This window comes from Durio zibethinus, chromosome 22 (genome assembly GCF_047325235.1).
Source record: "Durio zibethinus cultivar Kanyao isolate XHJ-2024 chromosome 22, ASM4732523v1, whole genome shotgun sequence".
Classification (NCBI taxonomy): Eukaryota; Viridiplantae; Streptophyta; class Magnoliopsida; order Malvales; family Malvaceae; genus Durio; species Durio zibethinus.
The window spans coordinates 21,993,480-22,012,384 of record NC_143183.1 but is presented as its reverse complement, the minus strand read 5'-3'; the positions used below and the strand labels follow the sequence as shown (position 1 = coordinate 22,012,384).

The window sequence follows — 18,905 nt, the reverse complement described above, 5'->3', positions numbered from 1 at the left end:
ATCAACAAATAAATGCTATTTCTTGATTAGGATTAATCATATCAAGGAAGGTCAAATGGAAAATTTTCTCTCAGGTTCCCTCAATGCTCAACTATTGTTGCTGAAAACTTCATTCATCTAATTTTAGACAAGCTAAAGCTACTAGCTTGACTTGAATTGCCCAGATTAGAAAATGTTACTCCCTGTGTTTATAGTCATGATTGGCAAGAATTTCTGAACAGGACAAATCTTCCTTTTTTAGTAGGCCTGTTGCACTGTTAAAATAAATTTATAGGACAGGAAGAGCCTGGAAGGCGTGGCCTGACAAAGAAATTAAGGCCTTACCCCACTCCGGAAAACAATGCCAAAACAGTAAATGTTCATGTTGACTACTTTTTTCCAATGGTCATCCTATTTTTCCTGGATAACTACCTATGAATGAAGTAACCACCCAAAAAATCCTCACAATTTATATGTTCATCTTTCAATCGACCATTTTTCTTTGTTCTTTTCACCTTCAATCTCTGCAAAAAAAAACCAAGAAAACATGGAACCTAAAAGCAACAAAACACTGCTTGTATTCCTGGTATGGTGCATCATTCTCTTCAACCCTGCGCAAGCCATTTGCGTGCCCCGCAATCGAAGTGACGCAGTGCCTTCATCTTTTGCCTCGTCCCTTAAATTACAGCCACCACCTTCTCATGTCTACACTCCTATATCACAACCACCGCCTTCTCCTCCTGCTCCAAGGACTACCTCAGCCCCAGTTCCCCCTACTCCACCTAAATCACAGTCGTCGGCTTCTTCTCCTCGTGCAAGTAAGGCCTCAACCTCGCTTCCTTCTACAAGTAGTGCCTCAGCCCCGGTTCCCCCCATGCCACCACAGGAAACCCCTGATTCATCTCCAGATCTATCATCTCTAAAGTCAAAACTTCCCACAATTCAAATTTCGCTACCAATAGTTTCCTTAAACAGTGGAGCAGGCTCAAAAATAGTATCTGACCCTGAGATCAAAAGCCTATGTGGCAAAACTGATCAACCTGCTCTTTGCTTAGCCACCATTTCACCTTTCTTCAATGGAAAAACAGACCTCGCATCCGTAATTGGAATGTTGATCAAGGCTGGCATTGAGCAAACAAAACAGGCTATTGCCACTGCTGCAAAAATGGCTACTGACCCTAAATACTCCAACCCGAAGACATTGTCAAAACTTAACGACTGCAAGGAAATTTATGATGATGCCTTGGACAATATGCAAGAAGCCATTGAAGCAATTCCACTTAAAGATGTTGGTACCATTGAAACCATGATTAGTGCAGCCATTTCAGATTATGGAACATGTGATGATGGTTTTACAGGGCAGCCAAATCCGATTCCTGAGGGAGTTTCTCCAATGGCTAAAATTAATGAGAATCTTATGAATATTGCTGGAGTTATTCTTGCCCTTACTAAAATGATGCCCTGAACTCGCTAAAGGACGTCCTTTAAACCTTGGCGACAAGAGCTTGCTTCATCAATTCACTTTTATTTTTATTCGTTGTCTTAAGTTTTTTTTTTTTTTTTTTGGTTCATTACTTGGAATTTAATCCCTTAATTCTTTAATAATAATAATAGAAAAGAAAACTATATTTGGACCAAGGCCTAATATGAATCGTGCTGCCAATGGGCTTGGTCTTTTGACTGTCTCTTTCTCAAGATCCTGCTCAATTTCATATGTAGGAAAAATTGAATAATAAAGAAATATGGTGCTTAATGGTTAGTTTAGGAGCCAAAAGAAATTGAAAAGAATGGAGCAGATAAAAAAAAGTTCCATTCACAGTACCCTTTACCAAAGCCATTCCTGGAAGGCCAAAACACTCCAGTCTTTCTCAACCCAAATTTTATTCAAAACAAGGCAGAAGAAAATTTCACAAAACCCTTTCTCAGTAAAGGGTCAAGCTTTGTTTTTCAGTTGTATTTGGGTAAATATTTGATATTGTTCTTGATTTCTTTTCTTATTTTGTTGTTGGGTTTTGTCCTTTGTTTAAAAGGAAAATGTTGTAGTAAGGCTTTGATTTTTTTTGAACGTTGAAATGTATAGACTTATTAGCTAGTTGTTGGGGGATGATATATTTTGTTAAGTTCCAAGGTGTAGTTTTTAGGGTGAAAAATGCAGCCCTGTCTATGAATCTTTTTAGGTTGCTTCAGCTTTGGGAATTTTATGCTTCAAGCTGATTATTCTTTTTTAGTTTTTGTCTTTAATACTTTCTCTTAATAGATAACCAGGAAATGAAAAACACCCAGGAAGTTTTTTACCTGGGTTTGGTTGGTTTGAAAATTTTGCTACTTAAAGGGACCAAAGTTGACTAAATAAGTGTGAGATTCAAAATCTGCTAATTTTTTGTTCTTTTTCTTTATGGGGATTTCTTTCCAGTCAATTGGAGGACATTCTTCTTCATTTATTGCACATATGATTGTTCAATTTCCTTTGTGGTTTTTTTGCTTTCTTAGCTTTTACTTGTCTATTTTGAGCTTACTCTTGTCATTTGCTGTCAAAGAGTTGGATTCCCTGGGACCCTGGCCATTATGGAAAGCTTTGGCGGCTCAGAGTTAGCTGTCATTGGCTATGCCATGAAGAAGAAGAGGAGTAGTGTATCGCGCCGTCCACGCGTTACTCAACAGACATTTACACAGAATTACATTTTAATGTCATCACCAACACCAGCCATAGGTAACAGTAGCAATGAAGAAAATTTTAAGAATGGTTCTAATGGATTTGGAAGTGAGAATAAGCTGAAACTTAAGCTCAAGCTTGGTGGGTTTACCTCTACAATCCATCCTAAGTCCGCTTCAGATGATGCCTTTGGTGGTGTGCCTGTTCCTAGCTTAACTAAGTCTTCTCAATTTTCTGATGCCCCTCAAACTCGAGAGAAGTCCTTTTTCCTGGTATTTTCATCTAATTCTCACAAAGCACTGGATTGCTAATGGGTATCAGCTTATTCTGTTTGTAAAGAATTGTTTGTTGTGACCAAAAATCTGATGTCAAGTTTTATCTTTCTTTTCTCTGAGATATGTCTTCTATTTATCATTGCAATGCGAAGAGGTTCTTCAGATGGCATTTCTCCTCTGACATTTTTTTTTGTAGGTTTACTGCCTCTAAGTTTTGGAAAAGCAAGTGTTGATCGGGTCTCATTGTCATTTTTAACTTATATTTTTGCCATAAATTAGTTTACTTAACCATGTGTCATTCGTTCTTATAATATTCTGTTACAATCCATTAATTTGTTTCCAACCTGATAGTTTTTGCATGAACAATCACTGCAATTGGCCAAAAAAAAAAAATCACTGCAGGACACCAAAGGCTCCTATCTTTCCAATAAGGGAAAAGGCTATGGAGTTCAATTGAAGGATTTCTCCAGAAGTGGCTCTGGTTTTGAGAAGGGGTATTATTCTAGGGGAAAGGCTCCTGGAGTAAGTTTAGCTGTGAATGAAACTGGTAGGAATGGGCCAACTCGTAAGAGCAAGCAGGTTCCTAAAAGATGTGTCTTGGATGTGGGTATAAATAATGATGATGAGGATGAAGATGAGGAAATCCGTTATCTAGGGAGACTGAATGCTTCAAATGGTCTCTCAAATTACAAAGATGGAGAGGATGAGAGAAATGGGAGAGATAGTGCTATTTTTGAGGATAGAGATTATGTGGAAGAAGACGAACCTATATCAGATGATGAGCCTGGATCTAAAAGGAAGAAGCTGGGGAGGGGATCAGTTGATTTGTTTGTGGAAGGAAGAATTGAATCAACTCCCACTACACGTAATCGAGCTCTTCAGTCTGGGAAAGATCTGTTATCTGGTCTTGGTGCCAGTCCTGTTGAGTTCCCTGATGGTTTACCTGGTGCCCCACCTAAAAGTTAGCAATTCCCTCACATACTACTTCATTTACTTCCCTTTTTCTTCCCTTAGTATGATCCTATCACTTTACTCCTTTTAATAACTTGAATCGGTAATAATGATACAGCTGCAATGGGTTTTAAGTATCTTTGAGCTTTCAATGCTAAACGCTGAAAATTGTTTTATTTTAATATTGGTTGGTGATGATAGAACAAAAGGATAAACTTTCTGAAGTTGAGCAACAGTTGAAGAAGGCTGAGGCTGCACAGAGACGTAGAATGCAGTCAGAGAAAGCAGCCAGGGAAGCTGAGGTTTTACCCGTTATTTCTTTTGCGCTTTTGATTAATTTTATTATTGCTCCATAATCATTTGAGAAACAGTCTTAGTAGCGTCTTTGATTTGTCTCAGGCTGAGGCAATCCGAAAAATACTAGGTCAAGATTCTGGAAGAAAGAAGAGGGAGGAAAAAATGAAGAAGCAGCGGGATGAATTGGCTCTGGTCCTTGACTCTCCTTTCATCATGCATTCTTCTTTGTGCTTTCTAGCACTATTCTCATGCATTTTGATCTTATAACTAATGCAGGGAAAGGCTGCTAAATCCGAAATTCTTGCATCAAACACGGTGAGATGGTTTATAGGTCCTGCTGGAACAACACTTATATTTTCTGAAGATATTGGTCTACCACAGCTATTCAATTCAGTGCCATGCAGGTATGCAGGTACCTTTACAAATCTATCTGTCTTGTGCTTTTCATGACTTATATGCTTTTCTGGTAGTTTCTTAGTGGGATATATGGATTTCTTTTCCCTCTAGTTACCCCCCACCCCGAGAAAAATGTGCTGGTCCAAATTGTACAAATACATACAAGTATCAAGATTCGAAGTCAAAGCTTCCCCTGTGCAGTCTTGATTGCTGCAAGGCAATTCAAGCAAAGGCTCAACATTTGATTGCATGCTGAGATGAAGTTCCTTGATTTCCCAGGTGGATATAAAAAATTCGTTTTGGTATATTTTTGTGAGATGATAATTGAGGTTGACCATAGATGTCATTTTGCTTCTGATGTTGGAGCTCCTCTATAGAGACCTAAGCTCACTCTTGCTTTTGTACTCCTTGATGGCTTCTTAATCGTGCATGGACAATGATTTCATGCACCTAACCACTGTAAAGAAAACTCTACCATCTTTCTTTTCCATCCTGTATGCGGCTATGCTAACGAGAGAAATGCAGTGTACTTTTTCCTTGGTAAATAGACAATGCCAAAAGCTCATAAATTCAGTGTTCATTGCCGTCTTCTTATGAACTTCAAGAACACTATTTAATGCTTTTAACTCCAGTGAAGACAGTTTCTGCAAACTACTGAAATCATTGTGTTTACTTTAGATAGCTGGAACAGAACATCTAAAGAGTTTCACCATGCAATGAATTATCAAACTTACAAGTGTATTAATCATGCCTGCATATGATAAGTGATAGCTGACATCTACCATAATTACACTAGCTGGAATTTATCAAGAGGGTATTTTATAAATTACAGATTGATCCACTCTAGATGTTAATAAATATCTTGATAGGTTTCTTGTTGAACTAAATTTGTCAAAACGAGTACAGGTCATCGTAGATCCTCGCTGGAACTATGAACCATCCATGAAAACAGCTCCATGTCCGCTAGATTTCATAAACTTCTTGAACAAAAGAACCAAAATTGCAATGGTAAGTCCAACAGCCGCCCATGTAAACAAGCGGTCATCAGCAGATCTTTGAACCCTCATTTCTGGTCTTTGCAGTGGCTGAATACTTGGTCCGCAGGCAGGAATCTCTCTCACAAGCCTCATGTCAACAGGAACGGGGTTAGCATTGGCAGGAGCCACAGGCTCCTCTTCAACAACCCTTTCATCTACTGTTTGATTTGGGAGCCCATTACCAGCAATCACGGTAGCAGGATCTTGCTGATTGGCCTGTGCTTCTCCATCCTTGTCAGTAGGTTGATCTTCCGAGGCCTGTGATGGACTGAGTTGAGGAACAGCAGGTGCCTTGCTTAACATATATTCATGAATCTGAACCACCAAAAACTTGATTAACAGAGGACCAAAATCACATTATTAGGGTGTAATCTAAGCAAAACATACCTCATCAATAAGTTTTTGGCGTTCAGGATTCCCAAATTTAGGCGGTGCTTCACGAGATTTAATGGCAAGTCCATGTCGCTCTTCCTTCTTATAATCTAGAGAACCCAAGGCACCATTTGGGCTGGTGGGCATGAAAGCTATCAGTGCCACCAGAGCAGTCCTCACTATCAACACCAACAGCCAGATTAGCCATGTTTTATCTAGATTTCTCCCAACTTCAAATTTCACTAATTAAAGTTTCTAATTCAACCATGTATCGGCTCTTAAAACAAAAACCAATAACAAAACCTTTTCACTTCAATCCAAAGCACAGGTGGATGAAATGAGAAAAGCCAGATTAAGTACATGCCAGAATGAATGCTTACTAATGTTAGTATATCAATTCACTAATTGCAACTATCATTTTTGTGAATGCTTTTCTCATCAAATAGAAGGTGGAATCGACATTACAACATACAAACAGTTCTTCATCACACTCAATATCCCGATTTGGGATACAATTTACATCAAAATTCGCATTGCATTTGCAATCAAGAGAAATGACACCCACCACTCCAAGATGGCTGCCAGTGCTCCGGGTGGTGATTCGATATACTTAAGCAAATCTTGGTCTGGGTTTCGAAACGCCCATTTGGCTGAAAAATGGACAAAACAAACAAACTTCTCTTCACATCAAGCTAGATAATTACCAAAAAAATGAAAAAAAAAAAAAAAAAGGCAAGTCCTTACAGTCAGCAACATAAATGAAGGGGGCTTAAATGGATACTCGGCAGGCAATTGGATCCTTCCATGATAAATCCCTCCTTCAAATTCCGAATCCCTTGGACCCCTAATTGCAAATTGCCATTCAAATATATTCTCCTAAAAAACCCCAGTTTTATTATGAGAGTCCTCAATATAATCCCTAAACAAAATCAGTAAACAATTTGCCTCTTAATTGCACAACAAATCAAACATTTCTTAAAATTTTCAAATTAGTCCCTGTTCCATCCAGAACCCTAAAGCCTTAAGATTTTGAGATTTGGGACAGACCTCGAGAGGGAGGCTCATGAAATCATCAGAAGGATTGGATTGCATCTCCTTAACCTCTTGTAAGATCCTCTTCACCGCTGGATTCTTGAGGTTGTACTTGTCTTCAGCCATTGGATCACGATCTGATCGAATCTCGAACCACCACTACCTCCGTCCCACCAGCTGAGGAAACCAGCCCGTATATAAATACGTATTTTCGAGCTTATACGAAATTGATAAGAAATGAACAAGGGAGAGAGATTATTTATTTATTTAACGACAAGACAGAGAAAGAAAGGAAACAAGAAAAGAAGGTTCAGTTGTTCACTTGACACGTCATATGCTGCAGATTTGATTACGTGGCGATGTTTTATTGGATGAAGGAAAAATCTTTGTGTTCCTACCAACTGCTTTGGTGACTCCTATTTTCAACAATTTTAAAATAAAAAATTTTGAATTCATATTTAAGTTGGACCGAAAGGGACTGTCGAGGCCCATTAATATCTTCAGTTGGGCTAAGAAGACCTTAATTTGGGCTTAAGTGATCTCAAAAGAATGGCTGAAGAGCAAAAGAATCTTAAATTAAAATTAAATAATTATATGAATTTTTTCAGTTTTATTGTAATTAATTAAAATTTTAAATATTTATCTCCATTCAATTACATATTTATTGGATGAAAATTGATTAATAGTCATCATCGATTTTCATCAAATCGATAATTTAATTGAGTGAAAATAAATATTTAAAAATTTAATTGAATGAAATTAAAGTCATAAGAATCGAATTAATTATAATAAAATCATACAGAGTTTGGATGATTATTTAATTTTCGTTCATGGGTCTTTTTTTATATTTAAGTCTAAAAGTTTTTCTTAAATGGATTTGTTGATGGAATTGGGTTGGATCAAAATAATTAAAATTATCTTTTAAATTGCATTTTGATTCTTGGGAATTGAAAATAGAGCCATTATTAGAGAAAGCAAATAAAAAGATGCTTTCTATTCCTTGATGGTTTTCACTCTCAAGAAATACAAGTTTTAGGAAACATAAATAAGTTGTCTTTTAACGAGTGTCTTTTTAATGGTAGCACTCGAACATTTGGCTTAGTGATTAATGTATGATTCTTGCTCAAAGAACAAATTTTGTCCATACAGGTTATAAGTTTAGATTGTGTCAAATTTTCATTCACCAATATATATATATTTTTCACTTTTATGACATCAAACTATTACATTTAAAATGTCAAACAGTGCCAAAAACAAGATTTTTAAGATCTTTGTAATTGTAAAATTTGATGAATTTAAAACAGGTTATGACCAGGCCAACATTATTGAAGAAAACCAAGTTTGATGACTCAGCTGATAAGTTGATTTTGCTCCAATAATATACAGACGAAAAGGGAATGGAAATAGATACCAAGGACAAAACGTATGTCAATTACTTGGCTGTCAATCTCAAAGCTCTCTAGGATTTTCAGTCGTTGCTGCAGGCTGCATTGTAAGATTTCCTTTTCACGTCTCAATCAAGGTTTAATTTTCTGATTATTATATGTTCTTTTTGTTGTCAGTTATATAATGTTTGTTTCTTGTGTACTCACCTTTCTATGTTCTTTTAGTATTTGTAACCGTGCTTGGCTGATCGATTAATTCCTCAACAATGACATCAGCTTGATTGTGGCATCTGAATGCATTGTTCCTGTTTCCAACCGTTGTTTGAGTCACAAAATCTATTAAAAATTTGTATAAAAATTGGTTTTGTCTATTTTTTCCAATTGGCATTCATGTAAACATGGTTGAGTTCCAGCCCTGGTGAAGGCCACCTTGGAAATATCAATATTATATGAGGTTGCCATACTATATGCCAGATTGTTTCAAAGTACAATACTATAATATTCCTTGTTACCGAGAAAAAGAAAAAATTTCTTGTTAAAAGCATGGAAATTGCGAATATTTAATCTGTTAGTTTCCTTGCTGTCTACCATGGCGAATGCTGTATTCTCTTTAGATGATCTGAATATTCATGAAGTTTCAGATATGCTTAGTTCTTCTAACAAAGATTTTCAGAGTTTTGAGTTATGTAATAGAGGGAAGCAAAGTAATTTTTATAGAGAAGAGTACTGGGGAGAGACTGGAGGCATTGATTCCTTGTCTTCTGATTATGGATCCTACCGAGATGACTTACTGCAGGAAGAAGGATTCAGTTTCTCCAAGTATCGGCCACAAGAGCAGCAAAAACAACCATTTACAATGACAGATTATGGTCTTTTAGATGGAGTAAGTTTCAATGCTGCATCTCCACCACTTCAGACATGTCTGGAGGAAATTGCAAAGCTTGGTCAGATGCCTTCTGGAATTCAAAATGTTGCTGAGACAAAGGAGGAAAAGCAGTACCCTTTTTCCTTATCCTCACTTGGGCTGCTGAACAACTATGGTAGTGGATTCAAACGATTGAATGGGGAAAGAAGAATTGAGGAAGTCGATGACATAACTGTGTTTACAAAGAAGGAAGACAGAAAATTGTCAACTGAAGAAGTTATGAGGATTGCTGGAGAAATGTTTATCCTGTCCTCTTGCCAAACTATTGATAGTATCTCCATGCTTGACCATCCTTCTAATCTTTCTTTCTCGGGACTTTCTGATCAGGAGACAAGAGATGTGGAGCTTGCTGGGCTACTTCTAGCTGCTGCAGAGAAAATAGGCCATCAACAATATGACCGTGCTAGCAGATTGCTGAAACAATGTGACTACATGTCATCCAAAACTGGAAATACAGTTCAGCGAGTGGTCTATTATTTCTCTGAAGCTCTTCGAGAGAAGATTGAAAGAGAGACAGGAAGACCTTCACCTAAGGGTTTGAGAAGGAAACCGCTGTTTAATTTTGATGAGGCAATGATGAAGCCAAACCCCACTACAATGGCATGTCATGGAGAATTGCCTTTTTCGCAGATTACACAATTTTCTGGGATACAGGCCATTGTGGAAAATGTTTCTGAGGCAAAGAGGATTCACATAATTGATTTTGCAATCAGAAATGGGGTGCAATGGACAGTCTTAATGCAAGCTCTTGCATCTCGACATGAGTGCCCTCTCGAGCTCCTGAAAATAACTGCTGTTGCAACTAATGCAAACGATATAATCGAGGGCACTGGTAAGTGGCTGTCAAGTTTTGCCCAGAGCGTAGGCTTACCTTTTGCTTATAAGATTGTTATGGTCCCAGACATGTTAGATCTCAAAGAAGATCACTTTGAACTTGATGCTGAAGAAACGATTGCTGTCTATGCTGCGTTTGCCTTTAGGAGCATGCTTGCAATGCCAAACCGGCTTGAAAATATAATGAGAGTTCTCAGAGTCATGAATCCTCGTTTAATGGTGGTAGTTGAAATTGAAGCCAACCATAACTCACCAACCTTTGTGAACCGTTTCATTGAAGTTCTTTTCTTCTTCAGCGCATACTTCGATTGTGTTGCAACTTGCATGAAACAGAATTGTAAAAATAGAGAGATCATAGAATCAGTGTTCTTTGCTGATGGAATTAGAAACATGGTAGCTGCTGAAGGTGAGGAAAGGAAGGTACGACATGTGAAGTTTGACGTTTGGAGGGCATTCTTTGCTCGGTATGGAATGGGGGAGGCTGAATTAAGCATGTCATCCCTGTATCAAGCAGACCTTGTTCTCAATACTTTTGCTTGTGGGAATTCGTGTACACTTGATATGAATGGGAAATGCCTACTTGTTGGATGGAAGGGAACACCGATGCATTCTCTTTCTGTTTGGAAGTTTCTTTAAATTGTGGCTTTAATCCCTTAACATTGCCACGCTCTAGGCTTGGTGGCTTCCATTCAACTGTTCAATGGCGGAAGTCCATGGGGATGATCACAGCAGTGAATGTGATGGTAGTTTTTTTCCTGGTCAATTGTGGCTTTTTCTTTTTTTTCTTCTTGTGAAAATAAAGATTATAGATTGCTTTGAGTTGTGATTTGTTTTTGTATGAAAGTTTGCAGTATTTTACATAGGTGTAAACACAAGCTCTATGCTTGTGCTGTTTCAAATTTCACAGTGGTTATAGTAATAGCAATCATTGTCCATCTGAGCACAGTCATCAAATTAATGGAGTGTAAATGCATATCAGGTCTTGAAATGAACAGCAATTGCCAATCCTATGGCAACAGGCTTTTATGCGTTAACCCATAAAGGTTAAATCTGAGATATAAGCCAGGGGGTACGTTTCTTTGACAATATATGAGCCTATATGGGGAATGATTTGACTTAGGTGAAACGTATCCTATTGCTATTTGCTATAGAAAGAGAACTGTAGTCCTATGAACATCACCATTGAAAGCTTTAATTTGGAAGCCATGTCTATTCATATCATTTCCGGCCTTGCCTAATTGCTGAGGTTCTGTTTCTTCTTGGGAAACTTTCTTTTTCGGTGTTTCTTAAGATCCACCTCTGCTTAGTATGATAAAAGCTTCCTGAAACCTCCATCCCTGTCTGATGATGGTCTCTGAAGCACTCTCTTTCGATAGTGCTCTATTTTTATTGAATCAGTATGTAATATAAAAGCATGATCAGAGATAACAAAACAATATAAATTCTGAATTTCTCTTATAATTGCTCTAAAAAAAAAATTGATGATAAACCCTAAACTAAAATAAAATAATCATATGAATTTTTATTTTTTATTGTAATTAATTGAATGTTTAAATATTTATTTTCATCCAATTAATTTTTATTGGACGAAAATTAGTTAGCATCCATCACCAGTTTTCACCAAAATCATGTTTAATAAAGTGAAAATAAATATTTAAAATTCAATTGAATGAAATTAAATGTTTATTAGTTTGATTAATTAAAAAAAATACAGGTTTACATGATTATTTAATTTTGATTTATGGATTTTTTATATGCAAGCCTAAAGTTTTTTATTAAATGAACTTATTGATGGAATTGGGTTGGGTCAAAATAATTAAAATTATCTTTTAAATTAGATTTTGATTCATGGAAACTGAAAACAGTGCCTTGATTAGAGAAAGCAAATAAAAAGATACTTTCTATTTCTTGATGGTTTTCACTTTCCAGGCATAGAAGTTTTAGAAAAAAATCATAAATAAGTTGGTTCTTAATGGTAGCACAAGTTTATATTGTGTCAATTTTTCATCCACCAATATATTTTTTTTTCACTTTTAAGACCTCAAACCATTACATTTAAAAATGTTAAACACTGCCAAAAACAAGACTTTTAAGAGCTTTGTAATTGTAAAATTTGATGAACTTAAAACAGGTTAGGACCTAGCCAACATCATTGAAGAAACCCAGGTTGATGCCTCAGCTGACAAGTTGATTTTGCCCCAATAAAGGACAACATGTATGTCAATTACTTGGCTGTCAATCTCAAAGCTGTCTATAGGGCAGAGATCAGTTCTCTTAATTTGGTTGTAAAAATTGAATAACTGATTTAGTCTATTACAAAACTGAACTGATCAATGTAAAGAAAAACCAAAAAAAATGGAACTAAATTAAGCTCTTCAGCTTCGGCCGATTTTCTTGAGTTAGTTGATTCTTGCAAAGAGTTTCAACTGAATGTTTTGAGCATTCATATTGTTTCATAGTGGCACCTTTGAGAGTATCCACTAATTGCCTTACTAAAACTGGTATGCGCAGCTAAATGGGATTTTTTTTAAAGAAAAAAACTAAATATAAAGGCAAATTGTGATAAAACAATTGCAGCCAACTCTAGGGTAGACACAACTATAATATGAAAATGCATTTATCCACAGACACGGAGATATGTTTTCAATTCCAACTGGTTCTTTTATCCTTTGGAGATGAATTTTCATAATCTAAGCAGGGTTGAATTCCACCGCAATTATATAATGTTTAATTTTCTTTTCATTGTAAGATTTCTTTTCATGTAAGATTTCTTTTCATGTCTTAACCAAGGTTTAATTTTCTGATTATTATATGTACTTTTCCTTGTCAGTTATATCATGTTTGTTTCTTGTGTTCTCACTTTTCTATGTTCTTTTAGTATTTGTAACCATGCTTGGCTGATTGATATCAGCTTGATTCTGGCATCTGAATGCATTGTTTCTGTTTCCAACTGTTGTTTGAGTTGCAAAGTTCAGTAAAAATCTGTATAAAAATTGGTTTTATCCACAATTTTATCCAATTGGCATTCATGTAAACATGGTTCAGTTCCAGGCTCCAGCCTGCTGCAGGCCACCTTGGAAATATCAATATATATAAGGTTGCCATACTTTATGCAAGACTGTTTCAAAGTAAAATACTAAAATATTCCTTGTTACCAAGAAAAAGAAAAATCTTCTTGTCCACATCATAGAAATTGCTGAAAATTGGTTAATCACTGTTTTAGTTTCCTTGAGGAAGCATATATTGATCTGTTAGTTTCCTTGCTGTCTACCATGACGACTTTAGATGACCTGAACATTGATGAAGTTCCAGAAATGCTTAGTTCTTCTAATAAAGGTTTTGAGAGTTTTGAGGGAGGTAATAGAGGGAAGCAAAGTAGTTTTTATGGAGCAGAGTATTGGGGAGAGACTGGACTCTGGAGGCATTGATTCCTTGTCTTCTGATTATGGATCATACCGAGATGACTTACTGCAGGAAGAAGGATTCAGTTTCTCCAAGTATCGGCCACAAGAGCAGCAAAAACAACCATTTACAATTACAGATTATGGTCTTTTAGATGGAGTAAGTTTCAATGCTGCATCCCCACCACTTCAAACATGTCTGGGGGAAATTGCAAAGCTTGGTCAGATGCCTACTGGAATTCAAGATGTTGCTGAGACAAAGAAGGAAAAGCAGTACACTTTTTCTTTATCCTCACTTGGGCTGCTAAACAACTATGGTAGCGGATTCAAACGATTGAATGGGGAAAGAAAAAATGAGGAAGTGAATGACATAACTGTGTTTGCAAAGAAGGAAGACAGAAAATTGTCAACTGCAGAAGTCATGAGGATTGCTGGAGAGATGTTTATCCAGTCCTCTTGCCAAACTATTGATAGTATTTCCATGCTTGACCATCCTTTTAATCTTTCTTTTTCTGGGCTTTCTGATCAGAAGACAAGCGATGTGGAGGTTACTTTGCTACTTCTAGCTGCCGCAGAGAAAGAAGGCTATCAACAATATGACCGTGCTAGCAGATTGCTGAAATAATGTGACTACATGTCATCCAAAACTGGAAGTCCTGTTCACTGAGTGGTCTATTATTTCTCTGAAGCTCTTCGAGAGAAGATTGAAAGAGAGAAAGGAAGGCCTGCACCTAAGGGTTTGAGAAGGAAACCATTGTTTAATTTTGATGAGGCAACCATGAGGCTGAACCCCACTACAATGGCATGTCAAGGAGAATTGCCTTTTTCTCAGATTACACAATTTTCTGGCATGCAGGCCGTTGTGGAAAATGTTTCTGAGGCAAAGAGGATTCACATAATTGATTTTACAATCAGAAATGGGGTGCAATGGACAGCCCTCATGCAATCTCTTGCACCTCGACATGAATGCTCTCTTGAGCTCCTGAAAATGACTGCTGTTGCAACTGATGCAAAGGATATAATTGAGGGCACAGGTAAGAGGCTGTCAAGTTTTGCCCAGAGCTTCGCCTTACCCTTTGCTTATAAGATTGCTTTGGTCTCAGTAAATTGTGGCTTTAGAGATCATAGAATCAGTGTTCTTTGGTGATAGTATTATAGGAAATAAAACTACCATTAGCAGAATCAGTGTTATGGTAGTTTTATTTCCTAGTCAATTGTTGCTTTTTTCTTTTTTCTTCTTGTGAAAATAAGGATTATAGGTTCTCTGAGTTGTGATTTGTTTTTGTTTGAAAGTTTGCAGTATTTTACATAGGTGGAAACACAAGCTCTATGCTTATGCTCTTTCAAATTTCATAGTGCTTATAGTAATAGCAATCACTGTCCATCTGAACATAGTCATCAAATTAATGGAGTATAAATATATATCAGGTCTTGAAGTGAACAGCAATTGCCAATCCTATGGCAGCAAGCTTTTATCTGTTAATATGAATGCCCCTCGAATTCCTAGGATGAGTTTCGATGAGGAATTTTAAGAAGAGATTTCATTTGTAAAGAGACTTCTAAAATTTTAAAATGAAATTAACTTGTTTGGCAAAATATATACCTTTGAGTTAAATGATGGTGAAGCCATCGTCTTTGAGTTTGGCAAAATATAAAGCCTGAATCAGCTACCGGATTCAGCTGAGACATACTTTAACACAACCTGATTGCTAGTAATCTATACTAAGAGTGCTTAAGAACCTCAATCCATGCATTGTAGTCATCACAGAGTTTGAGGCAAATCACACAACCACGATTTTCGTGGAATGCTTTTCTGAAGCATTATCTTTCTACACTGCAATTTTTGATTGCCTTGAATATTGTATGGATAGTGTAACCAAAACAGGGGGATTTTGGCAGCTGCATGCTTGGACCAAGAGATCTGAAATATTGTTGCAGCATAGGATGAGGATAGGATTTTCCAGGATATGAAGACTGAAGCTTGAAGAAGCAGTTTTACAAACTTTGTGCTGGCTGGTGGAAGCTTTGTATCAAGCAGATTTGGTGGCCAAACAGTTTGATCCTGGAAATTCGTGCACATGTTATAGGAATGGAAAATTCCTAGTCGTCAACTGGAAAGGAACACCAATTCTATCAATCTCTTTCTACTTGGGAAATAATGTGAAAAAAAGAAAACAAAGTAGGAATTGCAATGTAAGCTCTAAGTAAGCCCCGCCCCGTAACAAAATCTCCAAATGTTTTGATGTTGTCTTGACACAAAACCATATGTCTACTACAATCCTGTCTTGATTCACAGTTCCCTCTTCCTTTAAAACTTTCATTGCTTTTGGTATGATATAATTTATTGATCAAAAACAAAAGAAGTGAGATATTTCCTTCTAGGAAGGAATTGTGTTTTTTCGGAGTTCACTGCTTTGCTTGTTATACAAGTAAGTTAGTATAAAAGTAAGCTTCCATTTTCCTCCTAGAAGGCCATAACTAGGAGGATAATATGTGCATTCATTAGTTGACAATAATCAGATATCATAAATTTTCAACCAAAAAGAACAAACAGAGATTATATTTTCCTTGGCTATGGCCATGGGGAACAATTGATTAGGACATCACAAAGGACAAACATTTTATTGTGAAAGTATTCAATTTGGAATCATTGAGGATAAAAATGAAAAAAAAGGAGAGTTCGAGGAACCCATTTTCACGTAGGTTTTGTTGAAGAGCATGGACAGGAAGACGGTTCACAACAGTTGCTCATCAATGGTTAACTCTTCCATTATGTTTCCATGGTTTATAGGATTGAAGCATTGAATTTCAGAGCATTTGCTAGGTAAGGTGGTAGAGTCCAATTCTTGATTCCATGAAAGAATAGGATTCAGTTGTTTGCGAGCAATGATTACTGAATTTATGACCTCATCAGTTGGATGAAACACTGAAAGAACTTCAAAGCCTTGAAGGTCATAACAAGGATCAATGACAGGATATAAGAATGCTCGAGCTCCATGGGCACTCCTTAGCAACAGAAAAGCGCCAGGAGCCATGTGCTCAGCCAAGTGGCGTATTACTCGAATCTTCTCCTCCTTGTCCATGCCTACTAGAGCCGCCAAGAAAATGACTTCATACTCCTTTAAGCCACTTGACACATTCATAATATCTGCAGTGTGGAAAAACATTCGTTTCGATAAGTCAGGGTCCGAGGAAACCAACTGAAAGGCTTTGACATTTGCATATGGGTCAATATCATAGTTATAGAAGGAGGTAGTCATCAAATATTTAGTAGCCAAAATGATGGAAGTGAGAGGGAGGGGACCAGAGCCTATGAAAGCCACTCGATTAGGAAGTATGGTGCAATGTTTTTTCAGCATGGAGAATTCCAGATGAGTCAGTTTGAGGTAATTGGAATAGTAAGGGAAGATACTGGTATGGTCAAGTGGATTTGCATGAGATCCTATGAGATTAGAGAAATGTCCCTCTAAGATTCCCTCAGCTTCCCCACAAAGTTTAATCAGCCTGCATCTCATTTCTAGAACTCTTTCACTCAACCTAGTGACATCAATGTCAGTTGGTGACAGACATGTAAGTACAAGTTTGGTGAAGAGGGTATTGACATGATTGGAGGGACTGAGGTCTTCTAGCCTTGAAATTTTCTCATAGAGATCAGTGATATGAGCTACCAATAGCTCCTGATGAGATTCCATAATCTCACTATAAGATTTTAGAGAGTATCCAAGAAGAAGCAATACACTCCTGCTAAGCCAATGATCAATCTCCTTCGAGGACTTATATATGCGCATGGGAGGCTGTATCCTCTCCCATTAGGTGATTTATCTCCACTGCATTACTGGCCAATCATAAGGCTGCACATTCTGATGATAAAAAAACCAGTACTCATACAAGACTGTAGCATAAGGGGAATCACAATGGCTGCCACTAAAATGACACAAGAATGATAAAAGAAACCAGATTCTGTCGCAGAAAAGTTGGATTTAAAATATGCTTGGAACTTAAAATACTTTATAGAGGTTATCAGTGAAAGTTTTTTGTTTTTTAGCTAGGATACCAGAAGCAAGATTTGTTCAAGAGTGCAGCAGAGGACACGATAGCAAGTTTTTTCATCAAGAGGAGCTGAGTAGAAATCCAAAGTCATTGTAAAGTGATGATTACTGTCATCAGTCACTATGAGAATTGAGGCATGACTCTAAATTCATTTTTTTGGGGGTTTGAATCTGACTCCTCTTACCACTAATTACAATGTACCTGTCAATCATAGATTAATAGAAATCCTACCATTTAGCCATTTCTGCACTAAAGTTTTAAACATTCCATATAATACCTGTTATAGCCATGTCCTCATCTATTTGATAATTAGTTACAGTATAGAACTTCTGCAGAACAGATTACCGATGCGAAATAGCGAGTAAATTTCAAGCTGACAATGCAGCAGCAGCTAAACGATAAGGCAATCATACCGATAATCTGATAATAGCATTACTTTTCCACTAATCAACATAAAAAGGCCACCGAATCTGTCAACCTTATGAGTACATAATGTCGACATTCCATGTTGTCACAGAAACTAGACCTCTCAATTTGCTATCCATGTGTTCTTAATGTTGTTTCTGCTTTTCCTTATAATTTTATATTCTAATTTGGATGGATGCAAATCTATTCATAGTTGTATTGAGTTGTCTGCTCCTCGTATGATGCTTTTCTCTTCCATTTGGCTTTACCTATCATTAGAATATATATACTGGAATAGTTTTCTGAGCGCCTGGTGGCATAGTAACATATTTTCATTAGGCTCAAAGACTATGTATAGGCTCAACAATAATTTATAGTCTCTGCTTGCTCAAAACACATGAATCCTTGAATCTGATGTTGACAAAACCAACGTATAATAGCTCCACATCAATTTAGATAAAGAGTTGAAACTTGAAAAAATTTACTCTGACAACAACTTGAATCTGTTAAGAAACTAAATGTTTCTAGCTACCGAAATTGTAGAAAGATAAAAGTATGAATTCAATTCCTTATTGATTTGAAAATCAACACATCAAAGAACTCCCATTTTTCTGAAATACGTGGACGATTGAGTCCGTATTCTACATTTTGTTTTGTCAAACTCAACTCTATGAACCGGCTGAATTTAACCCAAATCATTAGCCACACCAACCCCCTCATCCATCTACGAATTTTTCCTAAGTTAAGGGCCTGGCTATAGAGCCCAATAAACTAGGCTTTGCCTGGACAGGTCATCGAATCACCAAAAGCACATGTGTGTGCAATCCACAGGACCGCAACCCCAGGAGGCCAGCACGGCCCAGACTGGATCCAGGATGTTTACACGTGCAGATCAGGGTTGACATATGCACAG

The 18,905-nt window shown here is 37.0% G+C and overlaps 5 protein-coding genes and 1 pseudogene across 6 annotated transcripts; 4 read left to right on the top strand and 2 right to left on the bottom strand.

Moving 5' to 3' along the window:
* Positions 1 to 398: 398 nt before the first annotated feature.
* On the top strand, positions 399 to 1,584 carry LOC111307518 (Plant invertase/pectin methylesterase inhibitor superfamily protein). The gene has a single exon (XM_022905535.2). It carries the CDS (start codon positions 527 to 529, stop codon positions 1,442 to 1,444), a length of 918 nt encoding a protein of 305 aa, XP_022761270.1. The 5' UTR covers positions 399 to 526; the 3' UTR covers positions 1,445 to 1,584.
* A 184-nt stretch (positions 1,585 to 1,768) lies between these two features.
* Positions 1,769 to 5,130, top strand: LOC111307173 (uncharacterized). Of its 2 annotated transcripts, none has more exons than XM_089751407.1 (7): positions 1,769 to 1,940; positions 2,517 to 2,904; positions 3,310 to 3,868; positions 4,060 to 4,160; positions 4,258 to 4,347; positions 4,432 to 4,567; positions 4,663 to 5,130. In XM_089751407.1, exons 2-7 carry the CDS (start codon positions 2,545 to 2,547, stop codon positions 4,794 to 4,796), a joined length of 1,380 nt encoding a protein of 459 aa, XP_089607533.1. In that variant the 5' UTR covers positions 1,769 to 1,940; positions 2,517 to 2,544; the 3' UTR covers positions 4,797 to 5,130. The 2 variants fall into 2 exon arrangements, with proteins under 2 accessions (XP_089607533.1, XP_022760924.2); XM_022905189.2 differs by having other exon boundaries at positions 1,811 to 1,940; positions 4,432 to 4,559; positions 4,663 to 5,093.
* Positions 5,131 to 5,268: 138 nt separating this feature from the next.
* Positions 5,269 to 7,267, bottom strand: LOC111306926 (ubiquitin-conjugating enzyme E2 32-like). The gene is made up of 5 exons (XM_022904957.2): positions 7,008 to 7,267; positions 6,705 to 6,836; positions 6,526 to 6,610; positions 5,976 to 6,139; positions 5,269 to 5,903 (listed from the first exon to the last, which is right to left on the bottom strand). The coding sequence occupies exons 1-5, from the start codon at positions 7,116 to 7,118 to the stop codon at positions 5,481 to 5,483; spliced, it is 915 nt and encodes a 304-aa protein (XP_022760692.1). The 5' UTR covers positions 7,119 to 7,267; the 3' UTR covers positions 5,269 to 5,480.
* Positions 7,268 to 8,966: 1,699 nt separating this feature from the next.
* LOC111307517 (DELLA protein RGL1-like) lies at positions 8,967 to 11,109 on the top strand. The gene has a single exon (XM_022905534.2). It carries the CDS (start codon positions 8,967 to 8,969, stop codon positions 10,770 to 10,772), a length of 1,806 nt encoding a protein of 601 aa, XP_022761269.1. The 3' UTR covers positions 10,773 to 11,109.
* Positions 11,110 to 13,408: 2,299 nt separating this feature from the next.
* LOC111307515 (uncharacterized) lies at positions 13,409 to 15,750 on the top strand (annotated as a pseudogene).
* A 290-nt stretch (positions 15,751 to 16,040) lies between these two features.
* LOC111307514 (nicotianamine synthase-like) lies at positions 16,041 to 17,706 on the bottom strand. Its single transcript, XM_022905533.2, has one exon. It carries the CDS (start codon positions 17,323 to 17,325, stop codon positions 16,273 to 16,275), a length of 1,053 nt encoding a protein of 350 aa, XP_022761268.2. The 5' UTR covers positions 17,326 to 17,706; the 3' UTR covers positions 16,041 to 16,272.
* Positions 17,707 to 18,905: the final 1,199 nt, after the last annotated feature.